The sequence below is a fragment of the Convolutriloba macropyga genome, chromosome 2, assembly GCF_964194025.1.
Source record: "Convolutriloba macropyga chromosome 2, txConMacr16.3, whole genome shotgun sequence".
Lineage (NCBI taxonomy): Eukaryota > Metazoa > Xenacoelomorpha > Acoela > Convolutidae > Convolutriloba > Convolutriloba macropyga.
The window spans coordinates 51,331,334-51,350,230 of NC_134469.1; the positions used below are offsets into that span (position 1 = coordinate 51,331,334).

Here is an 18,897-nt window from a genome sequence, read left to right on the forward strand (position 1 = left end):
ATTATTCTTTAAAGTTGCAGTTTTGTCACTTGATTTTTGAAGTTGCTTTGTTCCTAATTTAACGGTTGAAACGTCTGATGTACTTTTTTTTGTTTATAACTGCAAAGGATTGGCTGAGCGTTGCTTTATTGCTGTCTCTCAACAAAAAACTCGTTTAAAGAAGCTCTTAACTATTTTATTTAAGTGTAGAAAAATTGTGCAATTGAGGCCGCGGCTGACTGGTTCTAGATTAAAATTGCAAAAAAATCGAATTGTCGAAAGTTATTTAACGTCTATTTTTTTTCAGAAATTATATTTTTTGCGTACTTCATATAGAGACCGATTAGCCAGTCTTTCGCAGCGTTATCGGCAATTTTCTTAGTACTTATCGATATAGTTCAAGATTTTCATGCAAAAAATATACTTCAGGTCATAATGGAGAGTCTCATTGAAAACTTTGAGCGAATTATTTTGTCCTTTGAAAACCTGGAGAGGAGCTTGAGAAAAAGCAATATTGGTGAAATCGAATCATATAACCGGCTGCTTGAGGTCTCGGAGCGCCTTTCAAAGTTGGTAAGTTCAATCAATTTTTTTTGCCGCGATGCCTTCCAATTTTTTGTTATAAGTGAAAGCGAAACGCCGGTTTTTAATTTTTTTTTAGAAAGACGATAGAGCAAAAGTTGTTAGAGGGAATCGTGACGCAAAACTTGTCTACAAAGGTATCAACCTTCTTGATTACAAAGGACCTAACAATTATGGTGCTGTTGGTCGTTTTATTTCGCGCAAAATGCTCAGCAAAGAGCAAAGGATCAAAACATGCTGGTTCGGTCAACGATCGAACGAGATGCACGAGGGACGTGAGATGGCCTCTAAAGAAGATGAATACTATTTCAAAGGTTTCTTGTTGAATATTTGAAACAGGTTTTCCAGTAAAAAAAAATTGATTTGTTTTAGAAGCTGTCCGGCATTTATGTGGTGATAGTTTATATGCTCTGCGAAGAGCAAAGGATGCGGCAAACTCCTTAGGCCGACATGAGCGTAATCGGCAAAATTTGAAACAATAACTGTTGTTCCATCGAGAAATTTAGTTTTCTCGGTCTCGGCTTTTTTTTCATTACTTAACTTGATTCCTCATTTTGAAACTGCTTTTCCTCCTCCAGTACTTGTTTTCAGAGAAAAACATGTCAGTTCTTGATCCCAGCAAATTCAGAAAGTATCTTTCTGTTGCTAAACAGTTTGATAATTTTCCTCTCTTGTGGCAAGATGCTGCTTCAATAGACAAGCGATTAACAGAAAAGTGGGTGAACTTTGATAACATTGTAGCACATAGTGTCCGCCTTGATACAATACAAGAAAATGATCATGGGAGAGACGTGGAAAGCTTCCTCGATGCAGAATACGGCAAAAGTCTCCGGTCAGTGTGCTTTAATAGAGTAAATTACCTTGAAAACAGTTTTTATACTCCATTAGGCTTGTTTGCAAAATCTGATATCACACATCGTGAAGAAGTTCCTGGAATCATAGGTTTTTTGTTAGAAATAAAGCCATACGAGGTGATTGAAGGCTTGAATGATTTCTCCATTATCACAAGTTCAAGGATAGGTATTGAGTGGATGATGCTAGGTCCCATATCCTTCATAAATGCATCCTGTAAACCAAACGTTGCTTATGTTAAAGTGCGTAAATTAATGGTATGTGTACCACTTAGAGATATAAAAGCCGGTGAGGAGCTCACGGTGTTTTATGGAAACCATTATTTTGGCATTAATAACATCGAGTGTTTGTGTCCACATAGAATTATGCATGGTAACCCTTTTCCGGAAATTCCTAGAAAACGGAGAAAGCCTAACGAACCGTCAAATAAAGTTGCTGATTTTCAAACAAGATTTTCGAGACAGGGGTTACCTTCCAGGGCTAGAATTGTCTTCCCCGAATATTTTGAAGAAGAAATAAAAGATAGTTTCCTTACATATGAGGCGGTCTTTGGCTCACTTGATATGTCTGAGTCTGCCGACGCCACCACATGTACCCTAAGCGCTAATTTAGTTCCCGAGCCGCTTGATGTAGAACCGTGTGCTGTAGAGCCCACGGCTCCGGATAGTTCCGAAACTGACCAAACAGTTCTTTTTTTACTGATTCTCCCAACGTTCTAGAAGCCAATAGATGTTCTTCTCCTGTTCAATTAAAAAGTTTTGAGGCAAATGATGATTCCTGTGAAGCGGTGCAAACAGAGGAGTCTTTAGACATAGAATTGTACGAAGGAGCGGATATTGGTTATGACAAATTCATGAAAAAATTTGAATCGGTCTGTAATCAGCATAAGTTTTCTCAATCGGCACGAAATGATGTTTTGAAGATGTTTGCTAGCACATTGCCCCGCCCTAACAAAATTTTTGCTGAATTGCCCATAACCAATATGCCACTGGTAACAATCAAAAAGTCATCTGATTATACGTATGTTTTTGTTGACCTACTTGCACAGATTGAAAGAATTGTAAACAGAAACGCTTGTTATGTTAAGAAATCCTGGTCTGCTTCCTGCTCATGGGAGTTTTCTACTGACTTGTTTTCAGAAGGTGAACTTCAGTTAGTTTTAAACACAGATGGAGCTCCAGTTTTTAAATCCCGAAAAATCTCCATATGGCCTATTTGGGTTCAAGTTTTCAACTTACCACCTGTTCTAAGATCAAGTTTGTCTAATCTGTCCCTATTAGGATTATGGTACGGTACTTCGAAACCAGATTTTAATCAACTGCTTTCGTATGTCTCCTTAGAGCTAAGCAACCTCTGCAATTCAACTATAGAGCATCAAAAGCTTGGTCGGATTAAGTTAAGGGTGAGATCGATTATCTGTGATATGCCCGCCACTGCGTACGTTTTGTGCATGAAACAGCACATGGGATATAATAGCTGCCCCCATTGCTTCATTAAAGGTTATCACAAAAACAAGCGGATGTTGTTTAAAGTCAATAAGGCGTTTATTCTCCGAGAAAATGACAGTTTTAAAAAGTGTGGTATTCTAGCCGACAAACTAAAACAGGTTGTGTCGGGAGTAAAATCGTCGACGCCGTTAAATAGTTTTCTCAGCCTACCATGGGATTGCCCCGTTGATCCGATGCACCAAGTTTTTCTTGGTACTGGTAAAGTGTTGTCTAAAATGATAATATCTCTTGTGAAAGGAAAACTTACGACTTTGTTGCAGGGAAAAATTTCAAACTGTAGGGTACCCTTCGATTTTCTTCATCGACCAAAAAAATTAAGCGAAGTAAAATTTTGGAAGGCGCATGATTTCAAGTTATTTTTTTTCATACAGGCCTCTTAGTTTTTTATCGCTTAGGCATTTCCGATTTGCACTATGTAAGTTTCTGCCGGCTGAGCATAGCTATACGATTGCTCTCAGACTTGTACTATAAAGAGGAAAATCTGGAAAAGGCCAATGCGCTAATAGATTCGTTTTTTTCTACTTTTTTGGAACTTTACGGCGAAGACTCACAATCTTTTAATTTCCATACAATGAGACACCTTATAGAACAGGTGAGAAGGAATGGCCCGCTTTGGCTGCTCTGCTTTCTGTTTTGAGTCAGCAAATCATCATCTCCTCTCCGCGCTCTCAGGTACAATCAAAAATCCCGAAAAAATGGTTGACAGATTTTTTAAGCATCAAGCTTCTTACGATAAGTTTTGGCAAGCAGAAAAATCAAGTAAAATAGCATGTCTAACAAATTTCACTAAAATAACCGACCTAGTCAAAAAGTTTTGCGACGAACAGAAAGTTGAACTTGTCTTCAGCAGGTACGTAGGCAATAAAAAATTTTCATCACTTTCCTATTCACGTCTGAATGACAATTTAGGCGAATGCATTATCATGTTAAAAAATGGTAATTTTGTCTTGCTTGAATGTTTTGCTAGAAAACTGGAGAGTTCCTATGCAATTTGTCGATTTTTTAAACGAGCCGAGGAAATTGACTTTGGTTTACAGGCAAATGTTTTATCATTTTCATATGCATTCAAGTTAGAAGAGGCTGGGAATCTAATTATGATAAGCGTTGATGAATTGCAATTCAAAACAATTGTTCTACCTGAGGGTTCAACGTATCTTGTAAGTGTTTTGAAAGAAGGTTTCGAGCACAATTAGTTTTGATAAACAACTTTTTTTTGCTTCGTGAAAGTTTTTTAGATTAAAAGCCCGTTTTGAGAAATAATGATACTGCTTAGATTTTTTATTAGGTGTAATCCTGCAGCTGAGCGAAAGAAAGAGACAATACCTTCATGCATCAGGTAAAAACTAATCAGGGTTCATAAAATCAAAAAATTTTCATTCAAATGTGAAAAATCAAAACTTTCCTTTTGAAAGAAGTGTTCTGTCTGGTATTTTTGCTACCAAATTTGAGTTATGACTGCTTTCGTAAAAGTAATTGCTTAATAACTGTTTAGCTCAATTCTTATCATCGGCGATTCGAATGTGAGACGTCTCCGTGATGACATCGTGAACGATCCGGAACTGGGCCTTTTCGACATCACATTTCTTGCGTTTGGCGGCTTGCGGTCAAACGAACTTGGTCCCATGTTCAGCTTGGCAGCTGCTCAATATGAATATGTAATAGTAGCGTGCGGCAACAATGATCTCACTGCATTCCACAATAGGCCTGCAGCTTCTCCCTCTGATGTGTGTACTAACTTGTCTGCCTTTGCTAATGTCCTCAAGTCAAAAAATGTTGAGTGCGCTGTCGTCGGTATGGCTCGTCGTGGTGTTATTGATCCTAGAATAGTACATGAAACGAACTCTCTACTTTACAATTTTCTTGGAGACCGGTATATACCATGTAAACTGAGACTCAAACATATGCTAGAGAATGATGACGTTCATTTAAATTTCAACGGCGCCCGTGATTTCCGGGCTATGCTTCTAAGAGTAATTAAAAAACGTTTTGGGCTTTGATAACATTGACTTTTGTTTGTCATTGATGTTTGCTTTCTAAGTTAAATTGAGTTTTAACTTGTTGCATTTTCTACTTCAGTTTTCATGTTCTAGTTTTGAGCTATCAGTAGAGATACCTCACCGTTGTTCGATAAATTGATATACTGTTTGCTCCACGCATTGTGCTGAGTGACTTTTTTCTGGAGCTTCTGTCCTGATTTGTTTGAAATGCTTTTTTAAGCTATCTGTAGAGATAGCTCATTTTCTCTGCTGTTATTGATTATTTTTGAGGCGCTGTGACGAAAAGGTCTAAAAGCTCTTCTTGAATTTGTTTTTTTAAGTTTTGCAGGTTCAATTTTTAAGTGATGTATTTAGATAGTTTTATGAGGGTTTTTGAAGTTTCTGTGGCTTCTTTTTCTGTACCTTTGTCCTGATGTGTTTCGAGGCTAATTTTGAGCTATCTGTAGAGATAGCTCCTCACATGGGTTGTTATTGATTATTAATGGCGGGCAGTGACGAAAAGGTCTAAAGGCTTTTCTCCAGTTTGATTTCTTTGTTTTGAGCGTTTATAGTTGAGTGATGAGTTTTGTTAGTTTGATGAGGTTTCTTTTGGTCCTAATTTGTTGCTCCAATTCTGATGATTGCTTGATAATTATTCATGAGCTGGTTTGTTCCTCCTGTTTGGTCTTGTAGCTCTATATGAAACTTTGTTGGTTACTTGTGTTCTATTTTCGTTTTTTTTATAATTATCTGTGACGCGCTGTGATGAACAAGTTGAAAAATTCCTGTTGGCTTCTGTCTTTCTAATGTTTGTTGAAATTGTTGTAGAATTGTTGATATTGATAAATCGATTTAATAGTTATAGTTTTATGCTCCAATCTGAACCATGTTCACTAAATAGCTTCTTTTTCTGGAGCTTTTGTCTCGATGTTTTTCAAACGCTGATTTTGAGCAATCTGTAGAGATAGCTCCTCACCTCTGCTGTAATTGATTTCTTTATTGCGGGCCGTGACAAAAAGGTCTAAATTCTCTTCTCCAGTTTGGTGTGTTTGTATTGATTTATTATATTTGAGTGATATATTTTGATTGTTTGATGAGGTTTTTTTCATATTTTTTGCTCCAATTCTTATGGTTACATTATAATTGTGCTGCAGTTTGTTTCTGCTGAATTCTTCTATGATATTAAGTATCATAACAATGGTTGCTTGAGTTTGTTTACTTTTTCTGTAAATGTCTGTGACGCGCTGTGATGAACAAGTCTCGAAAACATCCTGTTTTTTGTCTTTTCTAGTATTGTGAAATTTGTAGAATTGTTGAAGATTAGTGTGTGAGGCTTCAACTATGCTCTTTTCGTTGTTTATGCTGAGCCGTTACGAAAAGTTATAAAGGTTCTTGTCGTTTGGTTTCTTTTTTTGGGCGTTTATGTTTGAGTGATGTATTTTGATAGTTTGATGAAGTTTCTTTTGTCATAATTTTTTGCTTCAAATCTGATGATTACTTGATAATTGTGCATGAGCTTCTTTCTTCCTCCTAATTGGCTTTTTAGTTCTATATAAATTAACATTCCTTGATTGTGTTTCAATTTTGTTTTTCTGTAATTATCTGTGACGCGCTGTGATGAACAATCCTCTCAAATTTCCTCTTGGTTTTTGTCAATTTTCCTTATAATAATAGTTGAACTTCGTCTTGTTTTTCACTGATTTGTTGAAATCTTGTTTGTCACGTTCCATTGAGTGGTTTCCTTTATCGAGGTTTGTTCAGTTTGCTGTTGCTGCGAGCTTTCAACATTTTGTTTCGCTAACTTTTTTTCCTCGTTCTGATTTGTTGTTTCAACTGTTTTATTTTCGTTTGATTTGGTTTGGTTGAAAATCAATGGTTTCTTTATCGTTTGTTTTGCTTTCTGCTGGGGTCATAATTTCTTTGTTCTTTAATTTTAGTCTTGGTCTGATGTTGTCATGCTTGTACTTCTTCCGTATCTGTCCCGCAATTTTTTGGTTTGTTGTTTTGGTTTCGTGTTTTCTTTCGTTTGTTCTGAAGCGTTTTCTATTGGATGCTCTATTGCTGAAACCTTCTGTTTTGTTCTGAGCGCGTCATCAATGTTCCGATGTTTTGAGTCGTGTTTCTCGAGCTTTCTACTGGTCTGCAATGAGTAGTTTGCTCCTTGTTTTAATTTTCTTATGCTACGCTTGAATTGTGCAAATCATTAGCTCATTTTTTTTGTTTCGTTTGTCTTTTTGTTTTCTTAAGTGAATTGTTGCTTGATTGAGTACTTTTGTTTGTTTTTGTTTAATAACTATTTGCAGTTTAATATATGTTCTGAGCGCGTCACAATTTGATTGATTTCTTTGTTCCTTTTGTTACTTTTCATTGATTTTTGCTGTTTTTTTCCTGAATAGATTTAGTTTATCATTTTGACTGTTTTGATGATTATTCCCTGATTCAATGATTTTTCTTCAATAAATACAGAGATGTGCAGTGATGATTTTGAAAATCTGAGCACTGATTTTTGCGTTCTCAAATCGCCAAAACTTAAACTGTTTAAAAAAAATAGTTGTCTTCAATCGGGTCAAGGAGTTGTTCAAATCGAACCAAATTGATATCCCAGACTACCAGTACTATTTAGGTTGTAATGCAAAAAGATTGGTCCGCCTAACTTTCATAGAAAAGAAGTTCGTATTTCAATCGGAAATATCGACTTTATCGCTTATTATATTTCTAAAAAAAGTTAAATTTTATCGGATTAAGGAGTTGTTCAAAGTGAACCACATTGATATCCCAGACTACCAGTTTTATTTAGTTTGTAATGCAAAAAGAATGGTCCGCCTAACTTTCCTAGAAAAAAGTTCGTTTTTCAATCGGAAATATCGAGTTATTCGCTTATTCTATTTTCAAAAATATAGAAATTTTATCGGATCAAGGAGTTGTTCAAAGTGAACCAAATTGATATCCCAGACTACCAGTACTATTTAAGTTGTAATGCAAGAAGAATGGTCCGCCCAACTTTCCTAAAAAAAGGTTAGTTTTTCATACGGAAATTTGCTATTATTTCGTTTAAATTGCCATTATTGAATTTTAAAAATAGTTCTTTTTCGTCGGGTCAAGGAGTTGTTCAAATCAAACCAAACTTGGTATGGTGTATCCTCTGTATATATAGAGTCTGAAACCAGAAGATTTTTTGCTATATCTTGCCTAGGAAAAAAGTTAGTTTTGCATACGTAAAATTGCGAATTTCGCGATTAGTGAATTTTAAAAATAGGCCTTTTTCATCGGGTCAAGTTGTTCAAAGTGATCCAAATTGATATCCCTGACTACCAGTACTATTTAAGTTGTAATGCAAGAAGAATGGTCCGCCCAACTTTCCTAAAAAAAGGTTAGTTTTTCATACGGAAATTTGCTATTATTTCGTTTAAATTGCAATTATTGAATTTTAAAAATAGATCTTTTTCTTCGGGTCAAGGAGTTGTCCAAATCGAACCAAACTTGTTACGGAGTATCCTCTGTATATATAGAGTCTGAAACCAGAAGATTTTTTGCTATATCTTGCCTAGGAAAAAAGTTAGTTTTGCATACGTAAAATTGCGAATTTCGCGATTAGCGAATTTTAAAAATAGGTCTTTTTCATCGGGTCAAGGAGTTGTCCAAATCAAACCAAACTTGGTATGGAGTATCCCCAGGGTAGGAGGATCATAGGAAAAAAGGAATTTTTTGTAGCTTGCCTAGGAAAAAAGTAAGTTTTTGCATACGGAAATTTGCGGTTATTTCAAATAGATTAAGATTATTGAATTTTAAAAATAGTTCTATTTCGTCGGGTCAAGGAGTTGTTCAAATCGAACCAAACTTGGTATGGAGTATCCCCTGTTTATATAGAGTCTGAAACAAAAAGATTTTTTGCTATAGCTTGCCTAGGAAAAAAGTTAGTTTTGCATACGGAATTTTGCGAATTTCGTGATTAGCGAATTTTAAAAATAGGTCTTTTGTATCGGGTCATGGAGTTGTTCAAAGTGAACCAAATTGATATCCCAGACTACCAGTACTATTTAAGTTGTAATGCAAAAAGATTGGTCCGCCTATCTTTCATAGAAAAAAAAAAGTTCGTTTTTCATACGGAAATTTGCTATTATTTCAAATAAGTATTTTTCAAAATAGGTCTTTTTTATCGGGTCAAGAAGTTATTCAAATCGAACCAAACTCGGTATGTATTATTCCCTGTATAAATAGTGTCTAAAACAACACTAATTTTTGCTATAGCTTGCCTAGGAAAAAAGTTAGTAATTCATACGGAAATGTGCGATTTTTTCGAATAACTTGAGATTATTGAATTTTAAAAATAGGTCTTTTTCATCGGGTCAAGGACTTGTCCAAATCGAACCAAACTCGGTATGGAGTATCCCATGTGTGCCTAGAGTATAATGCAAAAAGAATTTTTGCTAAAGCTTCTCTAGGAAAAAAGTTAGTTTTTCATACGGAAATTTGCTTTTATTAAAAATAAGTATTTTTCAAAATAGGTCTTTTTTATCGGGTCAAGAAGTTATTCAAATCGAACTAAACTTGGTATGTATTATCCCCTGTATATATAGTGTCTAAAACAAAAGGAATTTTTGCTATAGCTTGCCTAGGAAAAAAGTTAGTTTTTCATACGGAAATGTGCGATTTTTTCGAATAACTTGAGATTATCGAATTTTAAAAATAGGTCTTTTTCGTCGGGTCAAGGAGTTGTCCAAATCAAACCAAACTTGGTATGGTGTATCCTCTGTATATATAGAGTCTGAAACAAAAAGATTTTTTGCTATATCTTGCCTAGGAAAAAAGTTAGTTTTGCATACGTAAATTTGCGAATTTCGCGATTAGCGAATTTTAAAAATAGGTCTTTTTCATCGGGTCAAGGAGTTGTTCAAAGTGAACCAAATTGATATCCCTGACTACCAGTAATATTTAGCTGGTAATGCAAAAAGAATGGTCCGCCTAACTTTCCTAGACAAAAAGTTAGTTTTTCATACGGAAATTTGCTATTATTTCGTTTAAATTGCAATTATTGAATTTTAAAAATAGGTCTATTTCGTCGGGTCAAGGAGTTGTCCAAATTGAACCAAACTCGGTATGGAGTATCCAATGTGTACCTAGAGTGAAAAACAAAAAGAATTTTTGGTATAGCTTGCCTAGGAAAAAAGTTCGTATTTCAATCGGAAATATCGAGTTATTCGCTTATTCTATTTTCAAAAATATAGAAATTTTATCGGATCAAGGAGTTGTTAAAAGTGAACCAAATTGATATCCCAGACTACCAGTACTATTTAGGTCGGAATGCAAAAAGATTGGTCCGCCTAACTTTCATAGAAAAAAAGTTCGTATTTCAATCGGAAATATCGACTTTTTCGCTTATTATATTTTCAAAAATATAGAAATTTTATCGGATCAAGGAGTTGTTCAAAGTGAACCAAATTGATATCCCATACTACCAGTACTTTTTAGACTGTAATGCAAAAAAATGGTTGGCCTAACTTTCCTAGAAAAAAAGTTATTTTTTCATACGGAAATTTTCTATTATTTCAAATAAATAATTTTAAAAATAGGTCTTTTTCATCGGGTCAAGGATTTGTTCAAAGTGAACCAAATTGATATCCCTGACTACCAGTAATATTTAGGTTGTAATGCAAAAAGAATGGTCCACCTAACTTTCCTAGAAAAAAGTTAGTTTTTCATTCGGAAATTTTGCTATTATTTCGTTTAAATTGCAATTATTGAATTTTAAAAATAGGTCTATTTCGTCGGGTCAAGGAGTTGTCCAAATTGAACCAAACTTGGCATGTAGTATCTCTTGTGTACCTAGAGTGAAAAACCAAAAGAGTTTTTGGTAAAGCTTGCCTAGGAAAAAAGTTCGTATTTCAATCGGAAATATCGACTTTTTCGCTTAGTATATTTTAAAAAATAGTTAAATTTTTTCGGATCTTAGAGTTGTTTAAAGTGAACCAAATTGATATCCCAGACTACCAGTACTATTTAGGTTGTAATGCAAAAAGAAAGGTCCGCCTAACTTTCCTAGAAAAAAAGTTAGTTTTTCATACGGAAATTTGCTATTATTTCGTTTAAATTGCAATTATTGAATTTTAAAAATAGGTCTATTTCCTCGGGTCAAGGAGTTGTCCAAATTGAACCAAACTTGGCATGTAAAATCTCTTGTGTACCTAGAGTGAAAAACCAAAAAAGTTTTTGGTATAGCTTGCCTAGGAAAAAAGTTCGTATTTCAATCGGAAATGTCTACTTTTTCGCTTATTATATTTTAAAAAATAGTTTAATTTTATTGGATCTTAGAGTTGTTTAAAGTGAACCAAATTGATATCCCAGACTACCAGTACTATTTAGGTCGGAATGCAAAAAGATTGGTCCGCCTAACTTTCATAGAAAAAAAGTTCGTATTTCAATCGGAAATATCGACTTTTTCGCTTATTATATTTTCAAAAATATAGAAATTTTATCGGATCAAGGAGTTGTTCAAAGTGAACCAAATTGATATCCCATACTACCAGTACTTTTTAGACTGTAATGCAAAAAAAATGGTTGGCCTAACTTTCCTAGAAAAAAAGTTATTTTTTCATACGGAAATTTTCTATTATTTCAAATAAATAATTTTAAAAATAGGTCTTTTTCATCGGGTCAAGGATTTGTTCAAAGTGAACCAAATTGATATCCCTGACTACCAGTAATATTTAGGTTGTAATGCAAAAAAAATGGTCCACCTAACTTTCCTAGAAAAAAGTTAGTTTTTCATTCGGAAGTTTTGCTATTATTTCGTTTAAATTGCAATTATTGAATTTTAAAAATAGGTCTATTTCGTCGGGTCAAGGAGTTGTCCAAATTGAACCAAACTTGGCATGTAGTATCTCCTGTGTACCTAGAGTGAAAAACCAAAAGAGTTTTTGGTAAAGCTTGCCTAGGAAAAAAGTTCGTATTTCAATCGGAAATATCGACTTTTTCGCTTAGTATATTTTAAAAAATAGTTAAATTTTTTCGGATCTTAGAGTTGTTTAAAGTGAACCAAATTGATATCCCAGACTACCAGTACTATTTAGGTTGTAATGCAAAAAGAAAGGTCCGCCTAACTTTCCTAGAAAAAAAGTTAGTTTTTCATACGGAAATTTGCTATTATTTCGTTTAAATTGCAATTATTGAATTTTAAAAATAGGTCTATTTCCTCGGGTCAAGGAGTTGTCCAAATTGAACCAAACTTGGCATGCAAAATCTCTTGTGTACCTAGAGTGAAAAACCAAAAAAGTTTTTGGTATAGCTTGCCTAGGAAAAAAGTTCGTATTTCAATCGGAAATGTCTACTTTTTCGCTTATTATATTTTAAAAAATAGTTTAATTTTATTGGATCTTAGAGTTGTTTAAAGTGAACCAAATTGATATCCCAGACTACCAGTACTATTTAGGTTGTAATGCAAAAAAAAATTGGTCCGCCTAACTTTCATAGAAAAAAAGTTCGTATTTCAATCGGAAATATCGACTTTTTCGCTTATTATATTTTAAAAAATAGTTAAATTTTATCGGATCTTAGAGTTGTTTAAAGTGAACCAAATTGATGTCCCAGACTACCAGTACTATTTAGGTTGTAATGCAAAAAGATCGGTCCTCCTAACTTTCATAGAAAAAAAGTTCTTATTTCAATCGGAAATATCAACTTTTTCGCTTATTATATTTTAAAAAATAGATAAATTTTATCGGATCTTAGAGTTGTTTAAAGTGAACCAAATTGATATCCCAGACTACCAGTACTATTTAGGTTGTAATGCAAAAAAATTGGTCCGCCTAACTTTCATTGAAAAAAAGTTCGTATTTCAATCGGAAATATCGACTTTTTCGCTTATTATATTTTAAAAAATAGTTAAATTTTATCGGATCTTAGAGTTGTTTAAAGTGAACCAAATTGATATCCCAGATTACCAGTACTATTTAGGTTGTAATGCAAAAAGATCGGTCCGCCTAACTTTCATAGAAAAAAAGTTCTTATTTCAATCGGAAATATCGACTTTTTCGCTTATTATATTTTAAAAAATAGATAAATTTTATCGGATCTTAGAGTTGTTTAAAGTGAACCAAATTGATATCCCAGACTACCAGTACTATTTAGTTTGTAATGCAAAAAAATTGGTCCGCCTAACTTTTATAGAAAAAAAGTTCGTATTTCAATCGGAAATATCGACTTTTTCGCTTATTATATTTTAAAAAATAGTTAAATTTTATCGGATCTTAGAGTTGTTTAAAGTGAACCAAATTGATATCCCAGACTACCAGTACTATTTAAGTTGTAATGCAAAAAGATCGGTCCGCCTAACTTTCATAGAAAAAAAGTTCTTATTTCAATCGGAAATATCGACTTTTTCGCTTATTATATTTTAAAAAATAGATAAATTTTATCGGATCTTAGAGTTGTTTAAAGTGAACCAAATTGATATCCCAGACTACCAGTACTATTTAGGTTGTAATGCAAAAAAATTGGTCCGCCTAACTTTCATAGAAAAAAAGTTTGTATCTCAATCGGAAATCTCGACTTATTCGCTTATTCTTTTTTCAAAAATAGTGCAATTTTATCGGGTCAAGGAGTTGTTTAAAGTGAACCAAATTGATATCCCAGACTACCAGTACTATTTAGGTTGTAATGCAAAAAATTGGTCCGCCTAACTTTCATAGAAAAAAAGTTCGTATTTCAATCGGAAATATCGACTTTTTCGCTTATTATATTATATTGTTATTATATATTATATTATTATATCCTTTCTTGCGACTCATTCAATCAAGGTGCTTTATTTTATTATTGTTTTAGCTTCTTTATGATGTATGTTGATGTGTAGTTTTGTCTCATATTTTTGTTAGAAAAAAGAGCCAAAAAAACTGGTACCTTTTTAGAAATCCTATAAAAAATCTCGAAATCCATTTATAGGTTTCTAATTGGTACACATAGTTACTGAGCTCACGAACCTTGCTTGCTGAGACAAAGTTTTATGTGTTATATGTTGTTCAAGCCCCTTATGGGCGTTTTTAAGTATGTTTGGGGGTCATTTTTTACATTTTAGAAAGCTTTTTATAGCTATGTTGGTCTTGCAAGAGCATTGGTTTTCTGTCTGGAACCTTTCTGGAGCGACGGATGCCTGGCAAGAGTCTTACAAAGTCGACGGTTATCTGGTCAGAATCTTATAAGAACAACGGTTATCTGCTAAGAATCTTGCAAGATTAACGGGTATCTGGTAAGAGTCTTGTAAGAGCCCTTACAAGATGACGCATAATCATACAAGAGTCTTGCAAGAGTCTTGCAAGATCTTAGCAGATAACCGTCCATATTTGACAAGGGACCCCACTACTTTTGAACGTGCGAGATACGAATGTGAGTTTACCAGTATTTAATGTGTGATTATAAAACTTTCTGATAGCTGAATCCAAAGCAGTTCTCACTCAATTAGCTGGTGCATGGCTTCATTTGCTCTTCAAATGTCCGCTTTTAGATTTAAGTAAAACCAATTTACGTTTCTGCATAAATAATTTCTTCTTAGTGTTTATTTATCGTCAGCGATCCCTCAATATTATAGTGTTTATCTTTTGTCTTTCAGCTTAAAAATGTGACGAAACGAGATGAAAACTATGCAAAACTTAGCAATGAACTAGGTATTGGCTGATCATGGCTTACACAGGTGCGGTGAGTCTGATCGTTGATGATTTAGTCTGAAGACCTCAATCCTGACAAGAACAAACATAGATGCTATTTTTTGTTAAATTTAGTTTTCCCCTCGACCTCATTTTTCGGCAAGATCATAATCTATTCTCAACCCTATTTCGGTTATAATTGTGTATTAAAAATCATGTTTTGCTCTAAGGTTACATAAGGTTTTTTTATCGAGGTTATATGTTGATATAGTGATCTCATTTTTGTCAGTTCTTTTAATCACGTAATCTGAAAACTCGATTAGTGAACGCCCATGTCCACAACCCACGCTAGCTCTTATCAGACGAGCTTCGCACATTGCTCTGCCAGACCATCCAGACCAAAATTTGCTAAAAACCAGACCAAAAAACCGCGCACAAAAGTGGTATCAGACTAAATAGGGCTTCACACTGGTGCTACAGGGCCACGTGGGGTTACGCACTGAGGGTACCCATACTAAATTTAACTCAATATACTACTTGCGTTGAGCAATGTAAAAAATGATGCCAAACCTCGTGTGCCACTGGGATCCACGACCATACAACTGCCTGATTCTGCATTGTCAACTGAGCCACAGGGGTCTGTGTGCTTGCATGGGTTTGGGCAGTGACCTTTGATACCATTGGCACATTTGTAGAAGTAATAGATTGCAGATGACAGCTCGTGCAGCCCTGTTGAGCATTTTATATGAATATGTTTGACTTATTTACTTACCGTCTTGAAGAAATGATAGGAAAAGCCTTTGTCGTCATACGCTACCCCTGCTTGGGCTTGTTCCAATGATATGCAAGATGGAGAATTGTAAATCTTTTATCACAAAAAATTGAGTATAACACGGAATTTCGAAGTAAATTGAGACTAGGGCAATTATGAAGTACATCTTCATTTAGACTGGTGCTTGCAATAAACTGTCTGTTAGCGTGAATATCAATGAACTACTGACACCAAAAATTACCTGAACCTTGGTTCAGGTGAAATTCAGTTTTCTGTAAACCCTAGCGTTACCTGAATCGGCAGTTACCTCAACAGTGTTCGGTAATCTAAGAGTGTCGGATTTTTTACAATTCAAAGAATTTGAATTGTATTGGGGCGCTGTCTTTTTACAATTCAAAGAATTTGTTACAATTCAAAGAATTTGAATTGTATTGGGGCGCTGTCTTTTTTACGACTCGAAGAGGAGTATTGGAGAAGTCCTTTTTTTTAATCAATTTTATTGGAGTGATTTTTAAAGCGGGAAATGAAACGCGTGAAAAAATTTGGAGTGGTTTTTGTGCTGAACAAAAGTGAAGAGCGGAGCGAAAAGAGAGTGGTTTTTGTTCATACCGCTGTTTTTGAGAGAGCGAGAAATTGATGTGTGAAAAAATTTTCTCTAAGCGAGCGAAACTTTTTGTTCACATGCGGCTTTTTAAAACCGTTTTTTGTTAATTTTTTTGGTTTAGAAGTCTGATTATGATATTGTGTGATGCTTAGGGTTGTTTTAATAGTGGTTCGTAGGTTTCTGGTCAATAATAAGAATTTTATACCATTTTGCTGGTTTTTCAGCTATTTTGCTGAATTTTAGGCGAATTTTAGCAATTTTTTGCGTTTTGTTTTGTTATAATGCTTTGTACGGGCTTTCAATAGACGCATGCTAGTTACTGAGTTTTTAGATACCAAGTGATTACATTTTCTTAGGTTTTAAAGGATTTTTTTGTTTAGAAAAATGACAATAAACTGAAAAATTTTGAATTATTTTTCTTAATTTTTTTGCTGTTTTTCGCTTTTTTTCTAAACTTAGAGAAATTTTTCAGCCTATTCGACTTTCTTTTTGTTTCAGAAGTCTTCCAGTACTAAATTCGCTCCAATTAACGTTTTTTGGGTCCATGTGCTCCCGTGAAGTAAAAAAAAAATGTCAATTTTTGTCTATGATTTTTTTCAAGGTGTTTTTAAATGCCCTTTGTGTTCTTCAATTTTTTATAGCATTTGGGGATGCCTATAGTCCAAATTAGTTGTTTTAGATGCGTTTTGATGATTTTGATTTTAGTTTTGAGTCATTTTGTTAAAGATAATTGAGTAACTTTTATGAAGAGTTCCGCGAATTTTCGTGTTTTTTTTTTAAATTTTTGCTGAAATCTTCTGATTGTCTGCTTTTTGCTACTTTGTAGTGTTCTAGCTTTTGATAGGAGTTTTTCTATCAGATTGATAGGAGGTTTTGTTGGAATGTATTCAGTGCACTTTTCAAGGACAACTGTCGCTAACTTTTCTTAATCTCTAACTTTTTTTCTATTTTTTTCGTTCTTCGTTTTTAATTTTATAAATAGACAATGATTTGGATTGGTGGAAACTTGACCAGATGTAGTATTAAAAGTTTTTTGAAAAATTATTTGAATTCATCAGCTTAATGGTATTTGATCCATAGTTTTTTTTTGGCCATTTTTTTGTTTTTTTTACAGAGAATATTTTTGGTTTTCTTTTTTTTCCTTTCTTTTACCTTCGTTTATTCTACTTGAAAATTGGGTTAGTTTTTGTCTCAAATAGCAGTGATTCAACGAAAAAAACTTAACCTATTGCATGGAATTTCGCCAAAAGTTGTTTTTTTAAAACTTGCAACTCAAAGTAAAATTTTTATCACGTGATTTATCGTCCTTTCTGGTCAGTTATTTTTTCATTGTTCTTTTTCATTTTCTTGTTTTAAAGTGACAAGTGTTATTCTGTAGGATAAGCATTGTGTTGGTTATTGTGGTCAATCAGTAGAATAAGTTTTATTTTTGTTAGGGGTGTTAGTTTTTTCCTTCGAGTCGTTTCCGGAATTCTTCAGGCTATGTTTTTTTTTAAGATCTGTTCACACATTTTCATGATTTTTGAAGTCAAATTGCAGTAGTGATTTTGGTCACGCCGAAACAAGAAATGGAGCAAAAAAGCGAGTGGTTTTGCGGCGTGAATTTTTTTCGCTCTAATTTTAAAGTAGAGTGAGAAAACGGTGTTTGAACAAAAATTCGGTTTCTCGGTAGTGGTTTTTTGTTCACATGCGGCAATTTCACTCTGATTTTTACTGTTTTTTTCGATTTTTTGGATCGGATTTTTTTCTAAATGGTTTTCCCAATCCATTCACAGCTCGTTCAAAGCCTAGTTTTTTGTTTGAATTGAATTTTCATTTCTCGCTAGTGGTTTTTTTGTTCGCATGCGGCATTTTGACATTGAATTTCTGTTTTTTTTTCTTATTTTTTGATCTGATTTCTTTAAAAATGGTTTTCTCAATTCACTCATGGTCCATTCTTGGTCTAGTTTTTCTGTTTAGTCAATGAAAATTCTTTGAATTGTACGTCATGACTTGTCCTGCTATGTTTTTTTTAAAGATCTGTCCACACATTTTCATGATTTTTGAAGTCAAATTGGAGTGGTGATTTTGGTCACGTCGAAATAGAAAATGGAGCGAAAAAGCGAGTGGTTTTGCGGCGTGAATTTTTTTTTCGCTCTAATTTTAAAGTAGAGTGAGAAAATGGTGTTTGAACAAAAATTCGATTTCTCGGTAGTGGTTTTTTGTTCACATGCGGCAATTTCACTCTGATTTTTACTGTTTTCTTCGATTTTTTGGATCGGATTTTTTTCTAAATGGTTTTCCCAATCCATTCACAGCTCATTCAAAGCCTAGTTTTTTGTTTGAATTGAATTTTCATTTCTCACTAGTGGTTTTTTGTTCGCATGCGGCATTTTGACATTGAATTTCTGTTTTTTTTTTCTTATTTTTTGATCTGATTTTTTTAAAAATGGTTTTCTCAATTCACTCATGGTCCATTCTTGGTCTAGTTTTTCTGTTTAGTCAATGAAAATTCTTTGAATTGTACGTCAGGACTTGTCCTGCTATGTTTTTTAAATTCAGCCTGCCATTCTCTCGATCAATTAGGTGTCTAGACATTTTATAGTACTCAAAGCTAGAGGTTCAAAATGACAGAGAGCAAAATGAGCAGTTTCACATGTTGAAAACAAAAAGGTCTCTTTTTCAATTCAACCTGTTAAATTGTTCAAAATTATCGGTTCATGATACCCAATGAAAACTCTCAACGGTTTTTAAATAAAATTCAAACTTCACGCACTACAAAAAAGTAATCGAAAGAAAAGAAATGAGAATTTTCGCAATCAAAGGTAAGTGCATTCATTTTTAGATGAATTCAATTAGTTTTAGAGAATATTACTACTTTTCTTATATTTTAGGGAAAATTCAAGTTATTGGTTCCCGTACTTATGGAGAGAAACGAAAATTTGAAAAAAAATTTTTTGTCATCAAAAATTTGTTGGCGTCACCACGTAGCTTAATAGTCTTCTATCAACTG

At 33.9% G+C, this 18,897-nt stretch overlaps 1 protein-coding gene across 1 annotated transcript in view; it reads right to left on the bottom strand.

Moving 5' to 3' along the window:
- Positions 1-18,897, bottom strand: part of LOC142335336 (uncharacterized) — a 131,056-nt gene that overhangs the window by 75,413 nt on the left and 36,746 nt on the right. The window contains exon 3 of the mRNA XM_075383788.1: positions 15,100-15,258. Coding sequence (XP_075239903.1) covers positions 15,100-15,258 — 159 coding nt within the window. The remainder of the gene's footprint in view (positions 1-15,099; positions 15,259-18,897) is intronic.